Source organism: Rhinopithecus roxellana, chromosome 7 (assembly GCF_007565055.1).
Source record: "Rhinopithecus roxellana isolate Shanxi Qingling chromosome 7, ASM756505v1, whole genome shotgun sequence".
In the NCBI taxonomy this organism is placed as follows: domain Eukaryota; kingdom Metazoa; phylum Chordata; class Mammalia; order Primates; family Cercopithecidae; genus Rhinopithecus; species Rhinopithecus roxellana.
In genome coordinates, this window is record NC_044555.1 from 82,406,525 (window position 1) to 82,433,872 (window position 27,348).

General features: G+C 43.9%; 2 protein-coding genes and 1 pseudogene across 3 annotated transcripts in view; 2 read left to right on the forward strand and 1 right to left on the reverse strand.

Moving 5' to 3' along the window:
- Positions 1-27,348, reverse strand: part of CTPS2 (CTP synthase 2) — a 134,365-nt gene that overhangs the window by 58,076 nt on the left and 48,941 nt on the right. The gene's annotated exons all lie outside the window — the stretch shown is intronic.
- S100G (S100 calcium binding protein G) lies at positions 8,385-12,840 on the forward strand. The gene is made up of 3 exons (XM_010369246.2): positions 8,385-8,408; positions 9,225-9,368; positions 12,612-12,840. Exons 2-3 carry the CDS (start codon positions 9,234-9,236, stop codon positions 12,714-12,716), a joined length of 240 nt encoding a protein of 79 aa, XP_010367548.1. The 5' UTR covers positions 8,385-8,408; positions 9,225-9,233; the 3' UTR covers positions 12,717-12,840.
- On the forward strand, positions 23,317-24,159 carry LOC115898709 (annotated as a pseudogene). Its single transcript, XR_004058399.1, has one exon. The product of XR_004058399.1 is annotated as a 60S ribosomal protein L7a pseudogene (transcript).

Below are 27,348 nucleotides of genomic sequence, written 5' to 3' on the forward strand. Positions count from 1 at the left end.
TAAAGAAATAATCTCTGGCCGGGCGCGGTGGCTCAAGCCTGTAATCCCAGCACTTTGGGAGGCCGAGACGGGCGGATCACAAGGTCAGGAGATCGAGACCATCCTGGCTAATATGGTGAAACCCCGTCTCTACTAAAGAATACAAAAAACTAGCCGGGCGCGGTGGCTCAAGCCTGTAATCCCAGCACTTTGGGAGGCCGAGACGGGCGGATCACAAGGTCAGGAGATCGAGACCATCCTGGCGAACACAGTGAAACCCCGTCTCTACTAAAAATACAAACAACTAGCCGGGTGACGAGGCGGGCGCCTGTAGTCCCAGCTACTTGGGAGGCTGAGGCAGGAGAATGGCGGGAACCCAGGAGGCGGAGCTTGCAGTGAGCTGAGATCCGGCCACTGCACTCCAGCCTGGGCGACAGAGCAAGACTCCGCCTCAAAAAAAAAAAAAAAAAAAAAAAAAAAAAAAAAAACTAGCCGGGCGACGAGGCGGGCGCCTGTAGTCCCAGCTACTTGGGAGGCGGAGGCAGGAGAATGGCGTGAACCTGGGAGGCGGAGCTTGCAGTGAGCTGAGATCCGGCCACCGCACTCCAGCCTGGGCGACAGAGCCAGACTCCGTCTCAAAAAAAAAAAAAAAAAAAAAAAAAAAGAAATAATCTCAAATATGCTTTAGATTTAACACCAACATTTCCAGAATACTCTAGATCTAGATGCATCTGAAAGGAAAACCCATCTTCTGTTGCAAAAGGATTGCCTTTGCTTCCTCTAATTCAGCCTAAATACTGGCTGTCATCTGATCCCCAGATCTGCCCTCTCTTGGAACTGAGCCGTATAGCACAAGAAAAATAAGAAAGGATCAATAAGTGATAAAGCTTTAGGAGATGTAAAAGCAGCATGTAAGGATAAATATGGCACTAATTAACCTTTACTGATGTTTTCTGCAGCCCATAATAAAAGTGTAATGAGTTCAAGACTTTACAGCATCCCAAGTGCCTTAAACAACAAAGTCTACAGGAGTGAGGTTCTCTTAGCAATAGTGAAATTCCTGACGGGACCTACCTGACCTGCCCTGGTAAGCCTGGCTTTCCTCTTGTTCCTTATCTGTGAATATATCACCTGGAGACAAAGGGAAAGCCTACTCACCAGCAGCTATTTCTGTTTCCAGACTCTTAGGCAACACACAGCAATTTCCTCTAGCATTTTTTCTTTCCATTTTGTAGCATCAGGGTTTCTTTTTTTTTTTTTTTTTTTTTTTTTTTTTTTTTTTTTTTTGAGACGGAGTCTCGCTCTGTCGCCCAGGCTGGAGTGCAGTGGCCGGATCTCAGCTCACTGCAAGCTCCGCCTCCCGGGTTTATGCCATTCTCCTGCCTCAGCCTCCCGAGTAGCTGGGACTACAGGCGCCGCCATCTCGCCCGGCTAATTTTTTGTATTTTTTAAGTGGAGACGGGGTTTCACTGTGTTCGCCAGGATGGTCTCGATCTCCTGACCTTGTGATCCGCCCACCTCGGCCTCCCAAAGTGCTGGGATTACAGGCTTGAGCCACTGTGCCCGGCCAGCATCAGGGTTTCATCATGTTGCCCAGGCTGGTCTTAAATTCCTGGGCTGAAGCAATCTGCCCGCCTTGGCCTCCCAAAGTGCTGGAATTCTAGGCATGAGCCACCACGCCTGGCCTCCTCTAGTATTCTTTACAAGTATTCTCCAACTCATTCCTTTCCTACTACTCATTAGGTTTTCAAGCCTGATTCTGACTTTGATTCTAAGTCATATCCAAGTTGTACATAAAGTATCAAGCAGTTTTACATCAGCATTACTTTCCCTAATGTTGGGTTACACTGCTAGCTCCAGCAGCCTCCATCACTACAGACTAAACCTAAACTCTTCTGGGTGGCTCTCAGGTCCTACCTCACACAGGAGCCCAGACTAGCCATGCCCTCCTTGTGTATTCTAACCTGTAGCTTCTACCTCAGCTAGCTGGGGCCATTGTCAATGGCACCTCCGCTCTCCTACCCACCACCATACTACACACAGACCGCCTCCTTCTCTACTTTTCCCAAGATGCCTTCTCCCTCCCATTCCTCAGGCTTTAGGGGCTCCCTCCAGTTCCCCTTACTGCCTCATAATTAATGCCATTATTATGCTCAGCCTACCAAATAAATAACCTATACATTGTCAATTCATTTTCAGTAACTCATTGTAGGAGACTGAATAATGCCTCCCCCACCCCAAAGCTATCCACATCCTAGTCCCTGAAACCTATGAATCTGTGGCAAAAGGGACTTGCAGATGTGATTAAGTTGAGGAATTTTTTTTTTTTTTTTTTTTTTTTTTTTTGAGACAGGATCTCACTCTGTCTCCAAGGCTGGGGTGCAATGGCATGATCACAGCTCATTACAGCCTCTGACTCCTGGCTTCAAGTGATCCTCCCACCTCAGCCTTCCAAGTAGCTGGGGCCACAGGTGCATGCCACCATGTCTGGCTAATTTTTTGGTATTTTTTTGTAGAGATGGGGTTTCGCCATGTTGCCCAGGTTGGTCTTGAACTCCTGGCTTCAAATGATCCTCCAGCCTTGGCCTCCCAAAGTGCTGGGATTACAGGAATGAGCCACCATGCCCAGCCTGTAAATTGAGGTTCTGGAGGAGGGAAGATTCTGGATTATCAGGGTGGGCCCAGTGTAACCACAAAGGCTCATAAATGAGAGAGGCAGGAGGGTCAGGGTCAGAAAAGGGGATATGACCACAAAGTAGAGATCAGATAGACTGGAAGATGCTATGCTGCTGGCTTTGAAGTTGGAGGACGGCCATGTGCAAGTGGCCTCTAGAAGCCGGAAAAAGCAAGGAAACAGATTCTCTCCTATACCCTCCAGAAGGAACACTGCCCTGCCAACCCACTTTATACCTCTGACTTCCAGAAGAAATGTGTATGTGTTTCAAGTCACTGTGTTTGTGGTAATTCGTTACAACAACCATAGGAATCTAATACCGTTATTTACTACAAACAGCTTTAACTTCCTCTATTATTTCATAAATGCATCTCCTCTCAAAAATTAAGTGTAGGTTCATCAAGTACAAGGATTAGATCTTTTTATTTTCCATCTCCACCGAGGAGTTCAACACAGTGTCAAGTTCAGATCAAGTACTCAATAATGGAATCTCCCAGTGTTTTAAATGTATTAAAAACTAACAGAGGAGACTAAGGGATGGGTCAGTGGGCCAGAGAGTAGCAGAGGGGTGTCTGAGATACTCATGGATGTCCCAAGTTGCAGGTAAGTCACTTCAGCAGACGGGAAGGGAGGGATGGTGCCCTGCTCAGAGGCCGAGTACACACTATGCCCAGTCCTGCCTGACAGAGTCCTGCCTCTAACCTAAAGCAGTGTTTTTCCCATTTCTGGCTTCCAACCTGCGTTGTGTCACCAAGTAGTGTGAGAATGGAATCTACAATGGGGAAACCAATGAGCAGTTCCATAAGTACATATGTATTTTTCCAGTCTTTTAAACTTGGTTTTTTCCCCACCAGTAAAAGAAGGCTGCTATGGTTTGAATGCATTCCCCAAAGTTGATGCGTTGCAAGCTTAATCCCCAGTGCAACAGTGTTGAGAGTTGGAACCTTTAAGAAGCAATTAAGTTATAAGGGCTCTGCCCCCATGAGTGGATTAATGCCATTATCATTGGAATAGTTAGTTATTAATGGGAATGGGTTCCTGGTAAAAGGATGAGCTCAGTCCCCCTCCCTCTCTCTCACCCATGTGATACCTTCCACCACATGATGACACAGCAAGAAGGCCCTCACCAGATGCCAGCACCTTGATCTTGGACTTCCCAGCCACCCTCCAGAACTGTGAGGAAATAAATATCTTTTCTTTATAAATTAGCCAGTCTCAGGTACTCTGTTATAACAGCTCAAAACAGACAAAAGCCTATATCATTTTCATCAGGAAAAGAACTTTCTTAGACCTCAGAAAAGAATCTTCTTATACCTCCAGATGTAAACATAACACTTAAGTGTGATACTACTTGTGGTCCTAATGTTAACATACAACGGTTGTCCTCAGAGAAGCCCTTCTCCTGGGAGGGGCATGTGGCATGGTGGTTGAGGGTGCAGGCTGGGCCTGAACTTGAATTCCAGCTCTACTACTGACCAGCAATGTGACCTTGAGCAGGTCCTTGGATGTCTCTACAGACTGGGGGGACCAACAGCATCCACTTCATAAAGTTGCAGCAAGGATTTAATGAGGCCATGGGAGTTGGATGCCCAGGTCAGCACACTGCCCATGGTAAAAATATGCCCTCAAGAAGCATAGGCTATGGTCAGGAGGCCTCTGGGAACTCAACTGCTGAAGGTGAGCACAGGCTGACCCAAAAGAAGTGAGCCTCACAGCCCAGGCAAAGGTTGGAAGTGAGCTTTGTCTGAAGGTCCAGGGAAGGTAGACACCAGGTCAGGTGACAAGCAAGCTATACTTTCTAGGAAAGTTGCGTTTGAGTATTCAAGGTCTCTTTTAAACTTCAGGATCAAAGATAGTAAGAACCCATGGATAGCATTTCACACCCATTTTGTTTTGCATGGACCAGGTACTAACACTGTACCCTCTTCCTGAAGGTGCTTTTCAAGATACTCCATGCTGTCAACTTCAAGCAGAATAACCCAGAGAAGCCTGTGGTGCCCAGAGCTCTTAAAATATGTTACTCTTGGCTTTCCTAGGAAAAATTAAGTCTGTCCAAAGATCAAACAATTGAACAGTGAGGTAATAAATAACCTTTGCCTCTCCATTTTTCCATTACCACCCTTGTTCCATTACCATTTTCCCCCTTTCTCTAGTTTCAAAATGCACTCTTGTGAACACACCCTGTATTTATCACTTGTCTCCATATATTTTTAGTTAATGTTTCACGAGAGTATCTATTAGTGGATTTTTCATGTTTCCAAGTGCAAGTTTACCTTCATGCTTTTAAGTCTATGAGTAAAGAGAAAAATAAGAGACAAGAGATGTCTGTTCACTGGTAGAAGTGAACAAGTAAAAACTTAAGAAGCCCCCACAGGCTGTTTTTCAGGTTCAAGTTTTGCTAGCATTGGCTGCAAATATAAATTCTGACAACAGGCAGCATTGGGCCCATTCTTTTTTTTTTTTTTTTTTTTAAGACAAAGTTTCACTCTTGTTGCCCAGGCTGGAGTGTAATGGCACGATCTCGGCTCAACACAACCTCCACCTCCAGGGTTCAAGCAATTCTCCTGCCTCAGCCTCCCGAGTAGCTGGGATTACAAGCATGCACCACCATGCCCGGCTAATTTTTGTATTTTTAGTAGAGATGGGGTTTCTCCATGTTGGTCAGGCTGGTCTCAAACTCCTGACCTCAGGTGATCCGCCCACCTCGGCATCCCAAAGTGCTGGGATTACAGGCGTGAGCCACCGCGCCCAGCTGCATTGGGCCAATTCTAATCAGAAGTTGTCTCTTGAAATAAGAGATTGGTAGCCTAAAACAACTATTAACCAATACTGCTCCAAAAGTTTTTCTTAGAGATAATTTATATAGCCGGGCGCGGTGGCTCAAGCCTGTAATCCCAGCACTTTGGGAGGCCGAGACGGGCGGATCACAAGGTCAGGAGATCGAGACCATCCTGGCGAACACAGTGAAACCCCGTCTCTACTAAAAAAAAATACAAAAAACTAGCCGGGTGACGAGGCGGGCGCCTGTAGTCCCAGCTACTTGGGAGGCTGAGGCAGGAGAATGGCGGGAACCCGGGAGGCGGAGCTTGCAGTGAGCTGAGATCCGGCCACTGCACTCCAGCCTGGGCGACAGAGCAAGACTCCGCCTCAAAAAAAAAAAAAAAAAAAAAAAAAAAAAAAAAAAAAAAGAGATAATTTATATATATACATACACACGTCATATGTAATATATGGGTGTGTTATATAGAACATGTTATCTTCCATCAAACATAACGTTACTAAGATGACATATAGTTATTAAAATCATTTCTTGAATACAGATGCAAAAAATAGGCCAGGTGCAGTGGCTCACGCCTATAATCCCAGCACTTTGGGAGACTGAGGCGGGCAGATCATTTGAGCCCAGGAGTTGAAGACCATCCTGGGCAACACAGCAAAACCCATGTTGTATTTCTCTACAAGAAATACAAAAAAAAAAAAAAAAATTATCTGGGTGTGGTGGTGCATGCCTGTAGCCCCAGCTACTCGGAAGACTGACGTAGGAGGATCACCTGAGCCCGGGGAGGTTGAGGCTGCAGTGAGCTGTGTTTGTGCCACCGCACTCCAACCTGAGTGACACAGTGAAGCAGCCTCAAAAAAACAAACAAAAAAACCAGATGCAAGAAATGCAATAATCACCCCATTTGATTTTAGCTCACAAGTGGTAATTTGAGAGAAAAGATGATTTAAGATGCTGTTCAACAACTGGGGAGATTTGACATGGGCTATGATAATGGCATTGTGGTTACATAGGAGAATGTCTTTGTCCTTAGGAGACAGATGCTGAGGTGTTTAGGGGGGAAGCATCTGGATGTTTGTAATTCATTCTCAAATGACTCAGGGGCGGAGGAAAGTGTCTGTCCAGAGAAAGAGAAAGCAAATGTGGAGATGTTAGCAATGAGTGAATCTAGTTGAATGGCAGACTGGCGTTCATTGCACTATTCTTGCCACTTTTCTGTAGATTTGACATATTTTTTAAAAGATGTTAAAAAAAAAGATAGTTCTTGTTATGATTAAGCACAAAAGCCTACTTCCTCCCAGGAAAACAGAACATATGTGTAAAAACACTGGCAATTTTCTAAAATCTTGATTAAAATGCATTGCCAAAATCAGAATATTTTTGTGTAAAATCTTATAACTAAAAATAAAATGCCTTTCTTTACTCCAACCAGTGAGTTAATACATATTCTATATTGGTACATAGCAAAGTCAAAGAATGCATAATAAAAACAAGAAGAATATATACAAGACAGCAAAGACACATGGAATGATAAATGCTCAAGATTGGCGGGAAGCTTTTAAGGAATTCTATTAGATTTCCCATTTGTTCTCCAATGTAAATAAGGCCCTAGAATTTTAGAGCTGAGAAACATCAGGGAGCAATACAGTCCCAATAGTTCAGTCCTCAGTTTGTAGGTGATACAAGGCAGAGTCAGAGAAAATTATTTAAGTGTGGAAGTGTACAAGTGTTTCAAAGCTGTAAAGTGCTCTTAAAATCCACCTGGAACCCCTTCCTGTGAGTTACAATCAGCATTAGAGGTACAATGTACCTTGGAAATGTCCTACTTATTTCATGGAACTCTTTCCAGTAGAAATCAACTGCCTTGGCAATTTTAAATCACGGCAGTTCCAAAAAGTTTGAAGTATTTCCAATTGAACAAGAGTAAGTCAAGTGTTCTCACAAGTTTTTCGAATGATAACAAAATATATTTGGTAAGGAAAAGGATAATGAGAAATAAAAAGCAGACATGGGACCAACAAATAATAAAAGAGCTGAAAAAATGACCATGTTACTCAATATTTTGATTTGCCAAATAAAACCACAAAGTACTCAGTATCTTCTTTCCACTTCTTAAACCTGCTTCTGAAGCAATACTTCCATTCATTCATTCATGTATTCAAATATTTAAACTGCTAATATGTAAAGACATCAGAAGGACTTCAATGGCCATACTGTAATTTTTTAAACTATGTAATATTGTCCTTCTATGACAGTATTTTTTCTTTTTTACAGACAAGATCTCACTCTATCACCCAGGCTGGAGCGCAGTGGCACAACCATGGCTCACTCTTGCCTCAACCTCCCAGGCTCAAGGAGTCCTCCCACCTCAGCCTCTACAGTAGCTGGGACTACAGGCATGTACCACCACACCTGGCTGATTTTTTACATTTTTCAGTAGAGATGAGGTCTTGCTATGTTGACCAGGCTGGTATCAAACTCCTCACCTCAAGCCATCCTCCTGCCTTAGCCTCCCAAAGTGCTGGGATTACAGGCATGAGCTACTGAACAGGGCAGCATTTTTTTTTTTCTGGATATGAAGAAAGTTATTTTTTAAAGCCTAAATATGCAACTAAATTGAAAATAATCCTCTATATCTAAGCTTTATGAAATGTGAACTGTGAGCAAATATCATAATTATACATTGGAGGGAAAACATAATCTCGGGGAAAAAAATTCAAGCTTACACTTAGGACTCTGAACCATGAAGCAGCTGACGAGACGGACCTTTATTGGATCTTGCCCTTAATTATGGAGTTCATGCAGTCTTAAGCCCGGGTGTCAAAAACCATTAATAATTACCCTTAAATGGCCAACAAAAGGATATTTTCATAATCAGGGTGGAGTGCCTGTAAAGACTATAAAAGTCTCACGATTCTGCTCAGCTCTTCAAACTCCTCTTTGATTCTTCTAGCTGTTTCACTATTGGGCGACCAGGTTAGTGTGATTTTGGTACTACCTAGAGCTCCTTCTGTTTGCATTAATACTCTGCTTCCTTTCAGAATTGTGTGAAAGATAATGGTCTGGGGAGAAGGTGAGTTTATGCCATCTGAAGATATTCCCTGTAATTTAGAAGCTAGAAGCTATGGTCAAGTATTCTTGAAGACCATAGCCTGCAGAGTGCAGATCAGGTACATAAAAAGTGAAGAATGCCATTAATTGCTAATAAAAATGTTTGGCTCCAGGGACCATCCCCCCTAATCTCCTAACAGATGTACTCTAAAAACAGACATTTAACATACTATCTAAGATAGTTTTTTTTGTTGTTTTTTTGTTTTTGTTTTTGTTTTGCGACGGAGGCTCGCTCTGTCGCCCAGGCTGGAGTGCAGTGGCATCGCACTCACTGCAACCTCTGCCTCCCGGGTTCAAGCGATTCTCCTGCCTCAGTCTTCCAAGTAGTTGGGACTACAGGCATGTGCCACCACACCTGGCTAATTTTGGTATAGAGACAGGGTCCCACCATGTTGGCCAGGCTTCCACGGTCTCGAACTCCTGACCTCAAGCGATCCACCCTCCTCGGCCTCCCAAAGTGCTGGGATTACAGGCATGAGCTACCGTGCCCAGCCTAAGATGCTTATTTTTAAAACATGTTGGCAGTTACTGGTGTTGTTCCCACCCCGACGTTCTCTTTTCCTTATTCTTCCCCATTTATGCCAAGGAAATGGCCCAATGGCACTAAAATCCTGCTGACAACCCTCAGCACAAAACTCTGCTTCAGCTTTTTGGTAAGTTTATTTTCTTCCCAATTTATAGGACACCAGAATGAGTACTAAAAAGTCTCCTGAGGAACTGAAGAGGATTTTTGAAAAATATGCAGCCAAAGAAGGTGATCCAGACCAGTTGTCAAAGGATGAACTGAAGCTATTAATTCAGGCTGAATTCCCCAGTTTACTCAAAGTAAGTGGCCATCCGCAGAGCCCGCTTAATGGGACTGATGGTGGGAGGGGAGGGAGGGAGGGGAGAGGACTCTGGTAAAGCTTTATAGGGACCATCGCTTGAGGGAGGACACATGCAGGTGGGCTTTCTTCCCCTTAAGTCAGGCCACATTTCAGAAGGCAAGCTCTCAGAAAACAAGGGCCAAGCCTTCTATCCCTCCCACAGCCTCAGCACAGGACTCTGCAGGACTAGCCATGGTAAATGAAAGCAATGCCAAATTATGCCTGTAAGACCCACAAGTCACCAAGCAAACCCACTAAGGCCTTCAGCAAGGATTCAGTAATTCTGTGCCAGGCTTTAGGAAAACAAAGAGGACTGCAAAATAGTGTTAGCTGGCCTTGGATGGGCTTCATTTTTATATGTAAAATCCCTCAACAAGACCAACATTTACTTAGCAGTCTGTTAGGAAAACCCACTGACAAATTGCCTTGTCAGCACTCATTTATATTTCAAAAGCATTTAAATTTGTGTTCATCACTTAAATTTGTGTTAATGAGGCAACCAAGCATTTCTAAACAACTTTCAAGAAAGGACTAAATTTCCTGGGCCATAAAGTTTCACATCAAAATCACCCCAGAGTTGTCAAAATCAAAATGTATTCAAGGCAACAGAGTTGAGAGAAGAGCTGATCCTCCTCTCTCCAATACACAGTACTTTCCTTTTGCTAAAGAAAAAACTGACTGAGGACATTTGCTAAAGATGGTAAGGCAACTTACTCCAGGAGGGCCATGGCGATCCATACTGAAACAGGTTCTTGCCATGGGGAGACAGATTGGGCTCAACTCCTAAATGGACAAGTGGGGGTTTATGATCATGGAACAGGATGGGGGGACAATGGATGGAAAATTACCAGGGAAATATCCAGGATAAGGAGTTTCTGGTTAAATTGCCTTGATAGGATTCTAGCTGAAGGCAGGCCAGGTGATCAGATACTAAGGGTGGTCAGATACAAGGACAGAGAGGGAAGCCCAAGGTCGGGCCTAGTCAAGCAGAGGACTCAAAGGAGAGAGTCATTGTCATTTTGCAATTAAAAACCATCTTCACAACAGAAATGACATGCAATTGTTTCTTATGACTCAGTCACTATTTAGCTCTAACTTCAGGAGAGAACATTTCTTCAAATATTTTAACCAGTTCTCCAGATTTTAACCAGAAATGTCCCTTCTGCCAATATGACAACTGGAAAGACTTCTGTTTTTAATACTAAAAAGAAAAAAAGTTGAATTCAATTACCCTATAATCTGATATTTTCTCATTTTCTTATAGTTGAAATATAGAAGAACTTGTAAAAACAGTTAAAATCACTAGCAGAAAAATGGACTTTTTAATTGAAAAGCAAAACAAGTTAGTGAGACATTTTAAACTTTGAAAAAACCTTTATTTTTTTCTAAAAGGAAGAAAAATAATCATCTAACAGGAAAGCCTAGGCCATGTACTTAAACAAGGTAACTCAAAAGGTAACATGAGTAACTTTTTCTATACTTTATGTCCTTCCTACAAAAAGTACATAAGACATAATCTGGAACAAGGTAGGAAGACAAATGGTAAGTTCTGAAAGTGTACTTACATGTACCTGATTATATTTCTATAAGGTTTCCATTACTAAGGTTTTCCACCATACTCTGTTTACATATATCATCACCATGTATGGTTTAGAATCTAGTAAAGGCTTCAGGAAAACAGTGTTTCATATTCATAAATCAAAGGCTGAATAAGTAACTTACAGTTTGGTCTTGTAATCAAAGCAAAGTGCTGAGTGTTTTTGTAGGAATCTTAGGGGTTAAAACAGATCTTCCATAGAGATGTGTTGCACAAAATTGTGAATCTACTTAGCACTACTGAGCTGTATGCTTAAAAATGATTAAGAGCATTAATTCAATGTTATGTGTTTTTTACCACAATTTATATATACATATATGTAATATAGTCTAATTTGAAACTGACAAACTGAACTGCTATTTCAATCGGTTTTCTAAGTAGTATTTTGCACAGATAGACTCTTACCTGAAAATCCAAGTAGTAATGGCTTTAAGGTTAGAGTTTTATGGTAGAGACAAAAATTAAGTCCGCTTAAGACACTGCAGGAAGTTCAGTAGTCAAAAAGCCTGCACACGATCTCACATGACATCTCAAGCAGTGGTTCTCCAAGTGTGGTCCCAGAGCAGCAGCATTGGCACCACCTGGGAAGCTGTTGAAACTATAGATTCTCCAGCCTGGACAACACAGCAAGACCTTGTCTCTATTAAAAATTTTCAAAAATTAGCCGGGTGTGGTGGTGCATGCCTTTAGTCCCAACTACTTGGGAGGCTGAGGCAGAGGGATCATTTGAGCCTAGGAGGTGGAAGCTGCAGTGAGCTGTGATCATGCCACTGCACTCCAGCCCGGGTGACAGAGCAAGACCTTGTGTACAGATTCTCAGGCCCCACCCCAGGCCTAGTGAGTCAGAAACTCTGGAGGTGGGGCTGGCAATCTGTATTTACTAAGGCCAGCAAGCCTATCGTGTGATTCTGATGCATGCTAAAGCATGGGAACCATTGAGCCAAAGTCATTTTGCATAACTCAGCGTTTGGGAAAAACTGGGCAGTGGTTAGTTAAGGGGTTGAGCTCTGGAGTCAATGTGTGGACCCCAACCCCTCTGCTAACCAGCTGTGGATGCTCAAGCAAGTGACCGTCTATCTCTGAGCCTGTTTCCCCACCTGTAAAGTAGATCTCCCTCATAGCGTGGTCGAAAGGATCACAGAAGGAGCCCTCCCAGCCTGCTGCCTCATGTAATATGTCAGCCCTAGCCCTGGAGCAGGAGACAAACCCAGCTCCCAGGAAAACCTTGCGGCAGGGGTCCTCAACTATTTGTGCACCATGGGCAATCCAGTGAAGCCCAAAGATCCCTTCTCAGAAGAATGTTTTTAGAGGCATAAAGAAAAAGACCCAAGATTACATAAGAAAACAACTGTATTAAAATACACATTGTATTAAAATAATAAATGTGTGATATGGGGGGGAAAAAGGTAGCCAGTTCTATGACACAGAGCAACATGATGGCTAAAGCTGGTCTCCCTCTGTTAGCTATTAGATGCATCTCACTGGAAACCTGGGCTGCCTTCTTCGCACACAGACCCAAGGCCTCTAATTTCTGAGAACGTGTAGCAGTAACTGATTCATTTTTTCTCCCTTCCCCTCTCCTATTCTTTTTTTTATCTAAAACAGGGTCCAAACACCCTAGATGATCTCTTTCAAGAACTGGACAAGAATGGAGATGGAGAAGTTAGTTTTGAAGAATTCCAAGTATTAGTAAAAAAGATATCCCAGTGAAGGAGAAAACAAAATAGAACCCTGAGCGCTGAAGGAAGAGCGCCTGTGCTGTGGTTTTATCCTATGCGGAATCCCCCAAAGTCTCTGGTTTAATTCTTTGCAATTATAATGATCTGGCTGTGAGGTTCAGTTATTATTAATAAAGAAATTATTAGACATACCTTACTTTGTTAAATACTGACCCTCATAACATAATAGACTTGAAAGTAACCTTAGTCTGATTCAACTAATTCTATAGATTTAAAAGAGAGAGAGAGAGGGAGGCTGAGGCAGGAAGAACACTTGAACCCCGGAGGTCAAGGTTGCAGTCAGCCATAATCACACCACTGCACTCCAGCCTGGACCACAGAGGGAGACCCCGTCTTAAAAAAAAAAAAGAAAGAAAGAAATGTGAGGGCCAAGATAGCTCTGTGATCCTGCCCAAAACTACAAAGATGGTGTGGGAGACCTGAAAAGAATCCAGAAATGCCAAACCAACTCCCTTGCTCCACTTTTCTGCCAGAATCACCCTGCTGCTTGCTCTCCTTCCTTAACTCCTCAGTGCTCAGGTCATCTCCAATTTCCACTCTGATCTCACACTATCCACCAGCGAATGAGAAAAACACTTCACAAACAGACACTTGACATCACGCTATCTCCCAGACCTCGCTGTGCTTTCTTAATAAATGACCCTACAGAAGGAACACAGGACCTAGAGGCGGCCCCACTCATCACTGACCGGGGGGCCTCACGTCTACCAGCCTAACGCTGTGGTTCTGGCATGTGACATGTAATATAAAAGATCACAGGAAGACCTTGGGCCCTCTCAACTCTTGGCATCTTGTATCCTGACAAAACAGCCAGCCCTCAAGTTCAAGTTCCACTTTTTGCATCCAGCTGGGGGATGCAGGGGGTGAAGTGATGACAGTGGGGAATATGGAGGCAAGAAGTGCAGAGGAGGGAAGGGAACTTTCTGCTACCCCTTACCAGATAAGAGTTCAAATGTTAACTTCAAGTTTGTCCAAGTTACCAATGGCTCAAGCTGACCCCAATAGCCTGGTCACAGCAGTGCCCCAGAAGCTAGATTTTTATTTCTTCTTTATCCTCGCAACTCTCCTCCGCAAAACACCCATGAAGTATCAAAGTATCAGTATTGGGTCCCGTTGCCTTTGAACAGTCTCTCTCAACCTTTCTTATTTTCTTTTTTTTTTTTTTTTTTTTTGAGACAGAGTCTTGGTCTGTCGCCCAGGCTGGAGTGCAGTGGCATAATCTTGGCTCACTGCAACCTCCGCTTCCTGGTCTCAAGCAATTCTCCTGCCTCTCAGCCTCCCAAGTAACTGGGATTACAGGTGTGTGCCCCCACACCCAGCTAATTTTTGTACTTTTAGCAGAGACAGGGTTTCATTATGTTGGCCAGGCTGGTCTCAAACTCCTGAACTCAGGTGAACTGCCAGCCTCAGCCTCCCAAAGTGCTAGGATTACAGGTCACACACAGCCTCTCTCAACCTTTCTTAAGCCATTATCACCCTCCTAAGGAGCCTTGTTAAACACTTGTTTCTTTTTTTTTTTTGAGATGGAGTCTCGCTCTGTCGCCCAGGCTGGAGTGCAGTGGCCGGATCTCAGCTCACTGCAAGCTCCGCCTCCTGGGTTTAAGCCATTCTCCTGCCTCAGCCTCCCGAGTAGCTGGGACTACAGGCGCCCACCACCTCGCCCAGCTAGTTTTTTGTATTTTTTAGTAGAGACGGGGTTTCACTGTATTAGCCAGGATGGTCTCGATCTCCTGACCTCGTGATCCGCCCGTCTCGGCCTCCCAAAGTGCTGGGATTACAGGCTTGAGCCACCGCGCCCGGCTAAACACTTGTTTCTAATCGCCACCCTCCAGGAAATTTTCACTCCAGAGATGTCTTGTGCATCTGTTTATGTGCTGTGTGCATATCTGTGCTTTAGACATGAAGATTTTTTTAACCCCACTGCTGCCCTCCCCACCAAAAACCCAACTGCAACCCCCTTGGGAGTGACATGATATGCTTTTGAACAATGTTCTTCAAGCTGTTGATTATTTTTACCTCACACTCTAGAGCCCAGACTGCCACACTATACTTTCTGTAGTTGACATCAGAAAGATATGAGATCATTTCTGCTTTCAAAGTGTAGAAAATGATGCTACCGAAGGCGTTTCAAACTACATAAGCCCTCTAAAGATTCTGCTATACGGCCCTACCCTCAAGCTGAAAATCACTGCCTGCAAAGTACTGCCTTTGACTTATTTTCAGTTTCAGGGATTTTTTGTGTTTTTTTATTTTTTGTTGTTGTTGTTTTCATTTTTGTTTGTTTGTTTGTTTTTGTTTTTTTGATAGGGTCTCGCTCAGTAGCCCAGGCTGGAGTGCATTGGCACTTTCAGGGCTCACTGCAGTCTTGACCTCCTGGGCTCAAGGGATCCTCCCACCTCAGTCTCCCAAGTAGCTGGGACTACAGGCATGTGCTACTATGCCTGGCTAATTTTTATTTTTTTACTTTTTGTAGAGACAGGGGTCTCCCTGTGTTGCCCAGGCTGGTCTCAAACTCGTGGGCTCAAGCAATCCACCCACCTTCATCTCCCAAAGTGCTGGGATTACAGGCATGAGCCACCATGCCTGGCCTTTTTTTTTTTTTTTTTTTTTTTTTTTTTTTTTTTTTTTTTTTTTAATCCAATGAACTTGAATGTATATGCTGGGTTCTTCTGTCAAGTTGGCTGCTGTCATTTTTCCAGAAGCTGGATGACTCTGTGAAGTGGGCAGAGGAGCACATACCCACACTCCCACCTCATCTACCCATAAAAGGCTAGGCAGGGCTAGGCTTCTCTCTGGGGTGTTTGAGCTCAGAGAGAGAGAAGTAGCGGCTGATGTAAGCACAGGGGTGGTGGGGACAGGGTGACCAAAGTGAACTGGGCACAAGATGAGTAGCTGGTATATAGCGACTTGGAAGGCAAGGTGCTTGAAATTTCCTGGAAAATCTCTGCAAGTGCACAGTAGAAACTATTATCACTGGTTATGTACTTCAAGAGGACTGGGCAGATGGCGGAGGCAGGAATAAGAGAGCCACTACTCACTTGACAAACTCTTGGACATTTTGATTTCTGAGCCATATGGATGTGTGTTCTATCAAAAAGAATAAATGAAAATGTTCAATAGTAAGAGAACACTTTGTAAATCTCTGGCTGCTGCTCTTTGTGATTAGCCTCTCAGCACTCTTATTTGGAATAATCCGAAAAATACAACTATCTAAATTTTGGGAGGAGAGTATACTTGTGGAGATTTGGGAAGAAAGAAAGTAAGTATGGAAGTTTCCCCTAATAATAAAATGAAATTCATTGGAAGCCATTTCAAACGTTTAGAAAGTTAACCAGAAAAATAGAAAAGTGGCTGGCCGCAGTGGCTCACGCCTGTAATCCCACCACTTTGGGAGGCCGAGGCAGGTGGATCGCTTGAGTCTAATAGTTCAAGACTAGCCTGGGCAGCATGACGAAACTCTACAAAAAATACAAAAATTAGCCAGGCATAGTGGTGCACACCTACAATCCCAGTTACTCAGGAGGCTGAGGCAGGAGGATTACCTGAGCCTGAGAGGTGGAGGTTGCAGTGAGCCAAGATTGTGCCATTGCACTCCAGTCCAGCCTGGGTGACAGAGCAAGACTCTATCTCAAAAAAAAAAAAAAAAAAAAAAAAAGGTGATTTCTAACCCACCAAGAAACAGAGGAGATTTTTATAAACAGTTGAGGGACCGTTTAAATACAATTTGTATCATTCTAACTCAACACAAGAGCATTCTCATGGTATTAAAACTCTTAAACATTTCTAACGACTCATTACATTCCACTGTACAGATACCCCATAATAGTCTTAACTATTTCCCCATTGTGGGGCATTTAGATTGTTGTCATTTCCGATTCTTCCAAATGTTATGATGAGTAGACTGTTGTCATTGCTAATTCTTTTAAATGTAATGAGTACCTATTCATATTTCTGTCAACATTTCCGATTTCCTTAGGAAAATTTCTGAGAAGTAAATGTCTGAGTCAGAGGGTATGGATGTTTGTATGGTTTGTCAAACAGACCACCTAACTGATTTCCCAAAAGGTTGTATGGATTCATAACTCTACAGGCAGGAAGGGGAATGCCAGTTTCACTCCCCAGAGAGCATTTGCTGGTCTCATTTTAACAACTGTTTTGTTTATGATGGTGCACATTTTTTATTTGTTGCTGGTTGTAATAAGAATCCCTTACTATTTCACCATGAAGTTTACTGTCAGCTATTGCTTTGTGAAAGATACTCTTCTTATTTAAGAAGTACTGGTCTCTTCCCAGTTCATTATGAGACTGTGGGCACCAGGTTTCGATATTGAGCATGTATGACGCTACAGGGTTTCTCTCTTTTGTTCAATCAATATAATGTGTTAATTTAATTCCCAGGATAAACACACTACCCAGTCATGATCATTCTTTAATGTTGTTAAATTGGATGTTCTAATATTTTATTTGAGATTTTTCACATCTTCATTCCTAACCAACGTTAGTCTATGGTTTGGGTTTTTATTATTTGCGGTGTGTGTTTTGTTCGGTTCTGATACCTAGCTCATGCTAGTTTCTCATTTTAGCCTATGTTCGTTCTAGGTATCAATTAGCCCCTCGCAGAGTTAATATACATTATCTATTTCAATTCCAACATATATAAAGTACCTATTATGGGCAAGGCACTATACGAGATGCCATGAGAGATACAAATTTCCAGACCTCTGAGATTCTAAGTCAGTAAGTCTGGGACCAGGTCAGGGGAAGGATTCCTCAGAAAAGTAGCATTTCAACTGCACTTTGTAGAAAGAACCTTGAGGGGAGCATGCAGGAAAGGGGCAGCAGTGGGCATTCAGAGAGAGAGAAAATAGCCCAAGCAAACACATCATGCCCAGATGCAAGGCCGTTCAGAGAAGGCGCACACCATGTTTGGGGTGGAATGTCAAGTATGAGGAATGAAGAGGGCACACCTGCTTCAGATCATGAAAGTCTTTGGTCGCCATGCTGAGTCCACCCAAGGTCACAAAGGGAGTAAGAAGGTGTAGGAGTCACAGAATGCCAAAAAAAAAAAAAAAAAATTTATATATTCAAGGTGTACAACAAGATGTTTTCATCTAGGTATACACTGTGGGAGGATTACCACAAGCAAGCTAACATATTCATCACTTCACGTAGTTACCATTGTGTGTGTGTGATGAGAGCAATGAAGATCTACTCTCTTAGCAAATTTCAGCCTCCCAAAGTGCTGGGATTACAGTATTATTAACTATGGTCCCCATGCTGCACATTAGATCTCCAGAATTTATTCATCTTATAACTGCAAGTTTGTGCCCTTTGACCAACATCTCCCCATTTTTCCCACTCCCATTTCACCCCGGTAATATCACTCTACCCTCAGCTTCTACTTTGATTGTTTTAGATGCCACATATAAGTGAGATTATAGTATTTGTCCTTCTGTGCCTGGCTTACTAACATAATATCCTCCAGGGTCATCCATGTTGTTGCAAATGGCAGAATTTCCTTTTTTGAAGCTAAGTAGTACACACCCCACATTTTCCATTTTCTTTATGAACACTTAGATTGATTATGTATCTTGGCTATTATGAATAATGCTGCAACAAACATGAGTGCAGATATCTCTTGAACATACTAGTTTCATATCTTTTGGTATGTTTTAGATACCCAGTAGTGGGGTAGGTGGATCATATGATAGTTCTATTTTTAATTTTTTGAGGCACCTCCACACTATTTTCCATAATAGCAATGCCAATTTACATTCCCACCAAGAGTTTGCAAGGGTTCCCTTTCGGGAGAATTTTTCTTTCTTTCTTTCTTTTTTTTTTTTTTTTTTTTTTGTGAGACAGAGTCTTGCTCTGCCGCCCAGGCTGGAGTGCAGTGGCCGGCTCTCAGCTCACTGCAAGCTCCGCCTCCCGGGTTCACACCATTCTCCTGTCTCAGCCTCCCGAGTAGCTGGGACTACAGGCGCCCGCCTCGTCGCCCGGCTAGTTTTTTGTATTTTTTAGTAGAGACGGGGTTTCACCGTATTAGCCAGGATGGTCTCGATCTCCTGACCTCATGATCCGCCCGTCTCGGCCTCCCAAAGTGCTGGGATTACAGGCTTGAGCCACCGCGCCCGGCCCTTTCTTTCTTTCTTTTTTTTTCTTTTCTTTTTTTTTTAGACAGAGTCTTACTCTGTCACCCAGGCTGGAGTGCAGTGGCATGATCATGGCTCACTGCAGCCTCGACCTCAGGCTCAGGTGATCCTCCCATCTCAGCGTCCTGAGTAGCTGGGACTACAGGTGCACACCACCATGCCCAGCTAACTTTTAAATTTATTTTTTATTATTTATTTATTATTTTTTGAGACGGAGTCTTGCTCTGTCGCCAGGCTGGAGTGCAGTCACATGATCTCAGCTCCCTACAACCTCCACCTCCCGGGTTCACACGATTCCCCTGCCTCAGCCTCCTGAGCAGCTGGGACTATAGGCACATGCCACTATGCCGGGCTAATTTTTTTGTATTTTAGTTGAGACAGGGTTTCACCATGTTGGCCAGGATGGTCTCGATCTCCTGACCTCGTGATCCACCTGCCTCAGCCTCCCAAAGTGCCAGGATTACTTTTCTATTTTTTTGTAGACATGAGGTATCGCCATGTTGACCAGGCCGGTCTTGAACTCCTGGGCTTAAGCGATGCTCCCACCATGGCTGGCCAAAGTGCTTAGATTACAGGTGTGAGCCAACGAGCCCAGGCAAGAACTTTTCTTTCTCTGAGTAGAAAAAAGTTACCTCAGCCAACACTCTGATGTCAACTCTAAACCTGCTATCCCCACAGAGGCAGTATCAAAGGAGTATTAGGCTCCCAGAGTGGTCTGTAACAAGCTATTTAACCCATATTATAGCTGTATTTTTTTTCTTTTTTCTTTTTGAGACAGCGTTTCGCTCTTGTTGCGCAGGCTGGAGTGCAGTGGCATGATCTCGGCTCACTGCAACCTCTGCCTCCCGGGTTCAAGTGATTCTTCTGCCTCAGCCTCCCAGTAGCTGGGATTACAGGCACCAGCCACCACGCCCAGTGAATTTTTTTTTTTTTTTTTTTTGAGACGGAGTCTCGCTCTGTCGCCCGGGCTGGAGTGCAGTGGCCGGATCTCAGCTCACTGCAAGCTCCGCCTCCCGGGTTTACGCCATTCTCCTGCCTCAGCCTCCCAAGTAGCTGGGACTACAGGCGCCCACCACCTCACCCGGCTAGTTTTTTGTATTTTTTAGTAGAGACAGGGTTTCACCGTGTTAGCCAGGATGGTCTCGAACTCCTGACCTCGTGATCCGCCCGTCTCGGCCTCCCAAAGTGCTGGGATTACAGGCTTGAGCCACCGAGACCGGCCAATTTTTTGTATTTTTAGTAGAGACAGGGTTTCACTGTGTTGGCCAGGCTGGTCTCAAATTCCTGACCTCAGGCAAGCCACCAGCCTCAGCCTCCCGAAGTGCTGGGATTACAGGGGTGAGTCACCACACCCGGCCTATAGCTGTATTCCTAATGACTGCTTTTGTGGAAAAAATGGTTTTTAGCCCTAACTAACCTCCAAGTGATTTCTATATGATTTTTTTTTTTTTTTTTTTTTGAGATGGAGTCTGGCTCTGTCGCGCAGGCTGGGGTGCAGTGGCCGGATCTCAGCTCACTGCAAGCTCCGCCTCCTGGGTTCACGCCATTCTCCTGCCTCAGCCTCTCGAGCAGCTGGGACTACAGGCGCCCGCCACCTCGCCCGGCTAGTTTTTTGTATTTTTTAGTAGAGACGGGGTTTCACTGTGTTAGCCAGGATGGTCTCGATCTCCTGACCTCGTGATCCACCCGTCTCAGCCTCCCAAAGTGCTGGGATTACAGGCTTGAGCCACCGCACCCGGCCATCTATATGATCTTTTCAATAGTCAGGAGATGCTTACTTTAACACTCTAAATGCAAACAAATCCTCAAAGTAATCAAAATTGCCTAAAAGATAACTCTAAGTGGGCCGTCTGGGTTCTTTTCAACACCTCTTAATTTGCATTCCATATGAAGTTGTTGAAAAATAATATAGATGAGGAAAATATTTTAAACAGGGCTTCAACTAAAGGCAGGAAAATGTTATGCATTAATTAATTATACTTAATGTATAACAAAAATCAACTTTCACCCAAATCAGCTTTTAATTATGTGACTGTTTCACAAATCTACTATGGTAGATGTAAAATTCACTTAACCCTGAAAATTCCTGCATCAAAAAGGGATAAATGACGTCACACCTATGATAAATAATGAAAATTGAAATAATATCAAATACTGAAATCTCAAATATCCATTTGCATCTTGTTAAAATGCTTTGAATTTCTCCCTGTTCCTTTCCAATACCACCATCCAAGTGCGCATGTGTGTGCTGATGTCTTTTGAAGGTGGAACATGAATTCTGTCTTCCGGGTGTAATATCTTATGTAAATTCAGATTTTTTAGTTACCTTTTTCAACAAACAGAAAAGAAATGCTTAGAGTTAAGCACATTCACATGCCTACACATTAGACAGAGATTGTTCATATATATATATATATGCCTCAAAACCTGAAAATATTCAAAACACAAAGTCCAAAATGCTATGAACTACCCTACAGAAGAACTGGAGAGATCTGAAGCCAAATTCAAGGTCAAGGATGTCAGCAGCAGCCATGTGACTGATACAGAGTTAGAATGTAAGTCAGCAACAGCTACGCTCCTGGTTGTGTACCATCTAGAAGGCAGCTGAGACTACTCTGAAGCAGGGCAAAAAACCAGATTTGCTATAGAACCTTAAGTATTCTGCAAAGTCCCAGAGCCTTCAATTTCACCTTGTGGATTGAGCAGAGAAATGACACAATAAAATAAATGTTACTCATTCTCTCCTGGGCACTCTGAGACGCAGAAAGAGTCTACCTTAACCCTTAAGGAAAAATCTGTTTCTCTTTTTATGTGTGTAACAGACACCTTCTCTTGGATCTGTTCTGGATGTCAGTGTCCCTACTGATTTTTTTTTTTTTTTTTTTTTTGAGACAGAGTCTCGCTCTGTCGCCCAGGCTGGAGGGCAGTGGCCGGATCTCAGCTCACTGCAAGCTCCGCCTCCCGGGTTCATGCCATTCTCCTGCCTCAGCCTCCCGAGTAGCTGGGACTACAGGCGCCCACCACCTCGCCCGGCTAGTTTTTTGTATTTTTTAGTAGAGACGGGGTTTCACCGTGTTAGCCAGGATGGTCTCGATCTCCTGACCTCGTGATCCGCCCGTCTCGGCCTCCCAAAGTGCTGGGATTACAGGCTTGAGCCACCGCGCCCGGCCCCTACTGATTTCATAATCAGCCATAGCAGTAATCATGCATGCCAAAGGAGGGTTATGATGGCCCATGAACAGATTTTAGGAGTAAATATTCCCTATAGAAGGCTCCTGGTTTCCAAATTGTTCACTTTCCTAGCTAGAAGAGCCAGAATGACCAATCCCCACAAAGTAACTGTTATTTGCTCAAGCTTAAGTAACTCTGCAGGCTTCATGGTGCTTGCTGCCTTATGATTCTATCTCCTTAGTCTTTTTTTTTTAATAAGACTTCTGACATCGATAGAAATGCTGGCTCTTAAGGCTATTTTTCTCCAACAAACTGATTGCAGGCCATAAAGATGTTCAATAGCAATTAGCTTTTATTGTTCTCATCTCACTTATGTGTATAGAAGCCATCAAAATGTAAAATGCACACATCCTCTGACTTAGCAACTCCCCTTCTAGGAATTTATCCCTGCAGATGTGTTCACGCATGGGTGCAAGGATATATGTACATGGATACTAATTTGCAGCATAATTTAAAGAGCAAAATAATGGACACAAACTAAATATGAGACTGGTTAAATAAATAAGGATGCAACCATATAGCATACAGCAGGGCAAGCACACCAAAGATATCCCTGCACATTGATGTGGAGTGATCAGTATATAAAGCAAGGTGGGAACAGTGTCTGGAGCATGCTACAAAGTTGTTTTGTTTGGTTTTGTTTTGAGACAGGGTCTCGCTCTGTCACCCAGGCTGGAATATAGTGGCGCAACCACAGCTCACTGCAGCTCAACCTCCCGGGCTCAAGTGATCCTCCCACCTCAGTCTTCCGAGTAGCTAAGACTATAGGTGCATGCCACCATGCACAGCTAATTTTATTTATTTATTGTAGAGGCAAGGTGTAACTATGTTTCCCAGGCTGCTCTTGAACTCCAAGACTCAAGCAGTCCTCCCGCCTCAGCCTCCCAAAGTGCAGGGATTACAGGCATGAGACACTGCACCCAGCCAAGATTTTTTTTTAAAGGGAATACATATTCATACGTGTGTGGCTAAGTGGGTACACAAACACACACACACAAATCTCTGAAATAACTAAAGAAATGCATCAGCTGAGCTCCTGTAGTTCCAGCTACTTGGGAAGTTGGGGTGGGAAAATAACTTGAGCTCAGGAGTTCGAGGCTGTTGTGCACTATGATCAAACCTGTGAATATCCAGCCTGGGTAACATAGTGAGACGGCCCATCTCTTTAAAAACAAAAAAAGAGTTTCTCCTCCCGCCACCCAAGATGCCGAAAGGAAAGAAGGCCAAGGGAAAGAAGGTGGCTCCGGCCCCTGCTGTCGTGAAAAAGCAGGAGGCCAAGAAAGTGGTGAATCCCCTGTTTGAGAAGAGACCTAAGAATTTTGGCATTGGACAGGACATCCAGCCCAAAAGAGACCTCACCCGCTTTGTGAAATGGCCTCGCTATATCAGGTTGCAGCGGCAGAGAGCCATCCTCTATAAGCGGCTGAAAGTGCCTCCTGCTATTAACCAGTTCACCCAGGCCCTGGACCGCCAAACAGCTACTCAGCTGCTTAACCTGGCCCACAAGTACAGACCAGAGACAAAGCAAGAGAAGAAGCAGAGGCTGTTGGCCCGGGCCAAGAAGAAAGCTGCTGGCAAAGGGGATGTCCCCACTAAGAGACCACCTGTCCTCCGAGCAGGAGTTAACACCGTCACCACCTTGGTGGAGAACAAGAAAGCTCAGCTGGTGGTGATTGCACACGACGTGGATCCCATCGAGCTGGTTGTCTTCTTGGCTGCCCTGTGTCGTAAAATGGGGGTCCCTTACTGCATTATCAAGGGGAAGGCCAGACTGGGCCGTCTAGTCCACAGGAAGACCTGCACCACGGTCGCCTTCACACAGGTGAACTCAGAAGACAAAGGCGCTTTGGCTAAGCTGGTGGAAGCTATCAGGACCAATTACAACGACAGATACGATGAGAACTGCCGTCACTGGGGCGGCAATGTCCTGGGTCCCAAGTCTGTGGCTCGTATCGCCAAGCTCGAAAAGGCAAAGGCTAAAGAACTTACCACTAAGCTGGGTTAAATGTACACTCTTGAGTTTTCTGTACATAAAAATAATTAAAATACAAATTTTCCTTCAAAAAATAAAAATAAAAATAAAAAATAAAAGAAAAAGAAAAAGAAAAAAAGAAAGAAAGAAATAGATCAAAGTACTTGCCACTGGGTAAGGGAACTGAAGTGAGGTGGTGGCAAAGGAGAGACAGTTCTGTACCTTTCCTGCAGGGCTTAACTTCTTTACCCTGTGTATAAAATTGTTTTTTCCTTTTTTTTTTTTTGAGGTGGAGTCTCGCTCTGTAGCCCAGGCTGGAGTGCAGTGGCGCAATCTCAGCTCACTGGAAGCTCACCTCCCGGGTTCACGCCATTCTCCTGCCTCAGCCTTCCGAGTATCTGGGACTGCAGGCGCATGCCACCATGCCCGGCTAATTTCTTTGTATTTTTAGTAGAGACAGGGTTTCACTGTGTTAGCCAGGATGATCTTGATCTCCCGACCTTGCGATCTACCCGCCTTGGCCTCCCAAAGTGCTAATTACAGGCATGAGCCACCGCGCCCAGCCATGTGTAAAAATTTTTTAATGCACATACACATACCCCCAGTAAAGAATAATCATCAAAGAATTAACCTTGCCAACACTATCTAACAGTGGCACCTACTGGTAAAATCACTTCCTATCCCAAAGTGTATCTTAGAAAAGAAAACCCATACTTTTCCTGGCACAACCATTTCAGCTATTAGTCAGGAAATATGTTTATATTAAAGGCTCACAAGGAACCCTTCATTGGCATTAGGCCTTCTGAGCATAAGAGTTAAAAGTACCATCTGGCTGGTAAGTTATGGTTCATTATGGTTTGAGTTACAAGCTATAAAAAAAGAGTGGAGAATGCTTCTATGTGCTTCCGTCGGGTGATCTCCAGCATATAGTGTTAAGCGAAAAATGCAAGGCAGGAAAAAACCATGCAGAGTATGCTACCATTTCCCTAAGAAGGGCAGTGGATTCCAAAGACACACAGCTTTACTTATATCTAAAAAATGGGAAGATAAACCAAGAAAAAAAGAATGAATGCTTGCCATAAGGGAAGGGAGTGAACAGGCTACAGGGGACAGAAATAGAACTAGATTTCTCTAAATCAGTGGTTCTCAACCAGGGTGATTCTGCTCCTGCCCCCAAGAGATATTTGACAATATCTGGAGGTACTTTTTTTTTTTTTTTTTTTTTTTTTGAGACGGAGTCTCGCTCTGTCACCCAGGCTGGAGTGCAGTGGCCAGATCTCAGCTCACTGCAAGCTCCGCCTCCCAGGTTCATGCCATTCTCCTGCCTCAGCCTCCTGAGTAGCTGGGACTACAGGCGCTGCCACCTCGCCCGGCTAGTTTTTTGTATTTTTAGTAGAGATGGGGTTTCACTGTGTTAGCCAGGATGGTTTCGATCTCCTGACCTCGTGATCCGCCCGTCTCGGCCTCCCAAAGTGCTGGGATTACAGGCTTAAGCCACCGCGCCCGGCCTCCTGGAGGTACTTTTAGTGTCACAATTGGGCAGGGGTGAGGGAGTGATACTGGCACCTAGTGGGCAGAAGCTCCCACACACAACAAAGAATAATGTGTCCCCAAATGTCAATAGCACAGATTATATATAAGGAACTTATATCTAGAATATATAAAGAACCATTACAATTCAATAATAAAAATACAAATATCCCAATTTTAAAATAGACAAAAGGATGTGAATGGACATTTCTCCAGAGAAGACATACAAGTGGCCAATAAACACATGAAAAGATGCTCAACTGGCCAGGCGCAGTGGCTCAAGCCTGTAATCCCAGCACTTTGGGAGGCCGAGACGGGCGGATCACGAGGTCAGGAGATCGAGACCATCCTGGCTAACACGGTGAAACCCCGTCTCTACTAAAAAATACAAAAAACTAGCCGGGCGAGGTGGCGGGCGCCTGTAGTCCCAGCTACTCGTGAGGCTGAGGCAGGAGAATGGCGTAAACCCGGGAGGCGGAGCTTGCAGTGAGCTGAGATCCGGCCACTGCACTCCAGCCCGGGCGACAGAGCGAGACTCCGTCTCAAAAAAAAAAAGAAAAGATGCTCAACATCCTTAGCCATCAAGCAACTGCAAATCAAAGCCACAATGAGATACCACTTCACATCAAAAAGACAGAAATAACAAATGCTCACAAGGATATGGACAAATTAGGACCATCATACATTGCTGGCAGGAAATTAAAATGTTGTAGCCACTTTGGAAAACAGTCCTGCAGTTCCTCAAAGGGTTAAACACAGAATTACCATATGACCCAGCAATTCCACTCCTGGTGAAATGAAAACATATGCCCACACAAAAACTTTCACATGAGTGTTCACAGCAGCATTACTCACAACGCCAAAAAGTAGAAACAATGCAGATGTTCATCAATGGATAAATAAAATGTTGCATGTCCATATGATGAAATATTAATCAGCAATAAAAAGAAACAAAGTACTGACACATGTTACAACATAGACAGACCTTGAAAACATTATCCTAAGTAAAAGCAATCAGTCACAAAAGGCTACATATTGGATGATTCCATTTACATGAAATGATTCAAATAGGCAAATTTATAAAGACAGAAGGTAGACTAATGGTTGCCTGGGGCTGGTGGGGATAGGAGGCTTGGGGGTGTCAGCTAAGGTGTGTGGGATTTCTTTCTGGAGTAATGAAAATGGCCCAAAATTGCTTGTAATGAGAGTGGCACAGATCTGTGAATATGCTAAAAAACCATTGGATTATACAGTTTGTTTGTTTTTTGAGAAAAAGTCTCACTCTGTTGCCCAGGCTGGAGTGCAATGGCACGATCTCAGCTCACTGCAACCTACGCCTCCCGGGTTCAAGCAATTTTCCTGCCTCAGCCTCCCTAGCAGCTGGGATTACAGGCATGCACCACCACGCCCGGCTAATTTTTTATATTTTTAGTAGAGATGGTGCTTTAACTTGTTGGCCAGTCTAGTCTCGAGCTCCTGACCTCACCTCAAGTGATCGACCCATCTAGGCCTCCCAAAGTGCTGGGATTGCAGGCGTGAGCCACCATGTCTGGCCAGATTATATAGTTTAAATGGCTAAATTTTGTGGTGTATGAATTATATCTCAATAACTCTGTTTTAAAAAAAAATCACGGGCCGGGCGCGGTGGCTCAAGCCTGTAATCCCAGCACTTTGGGAGGCCGAGACGGGCGGATCACGAGGTCAGGAGATCGAGACCA

Coding starts and splice junctions, on each gene's coding strand:
- S100G (XM_010369246.2), top strand. CDS start 9,234: ATGAGTACTAAAAAGTCTCCTGAGGAACTGAAGAGGATTTTTGAAAAA. Junction 9,369..12,611: donor AATTCCCCAGTTTACTCAAA/GTAAGTGGCCAT, acceptor TATCTAAAACAG/GGTCCAAACACCCTAGATGA.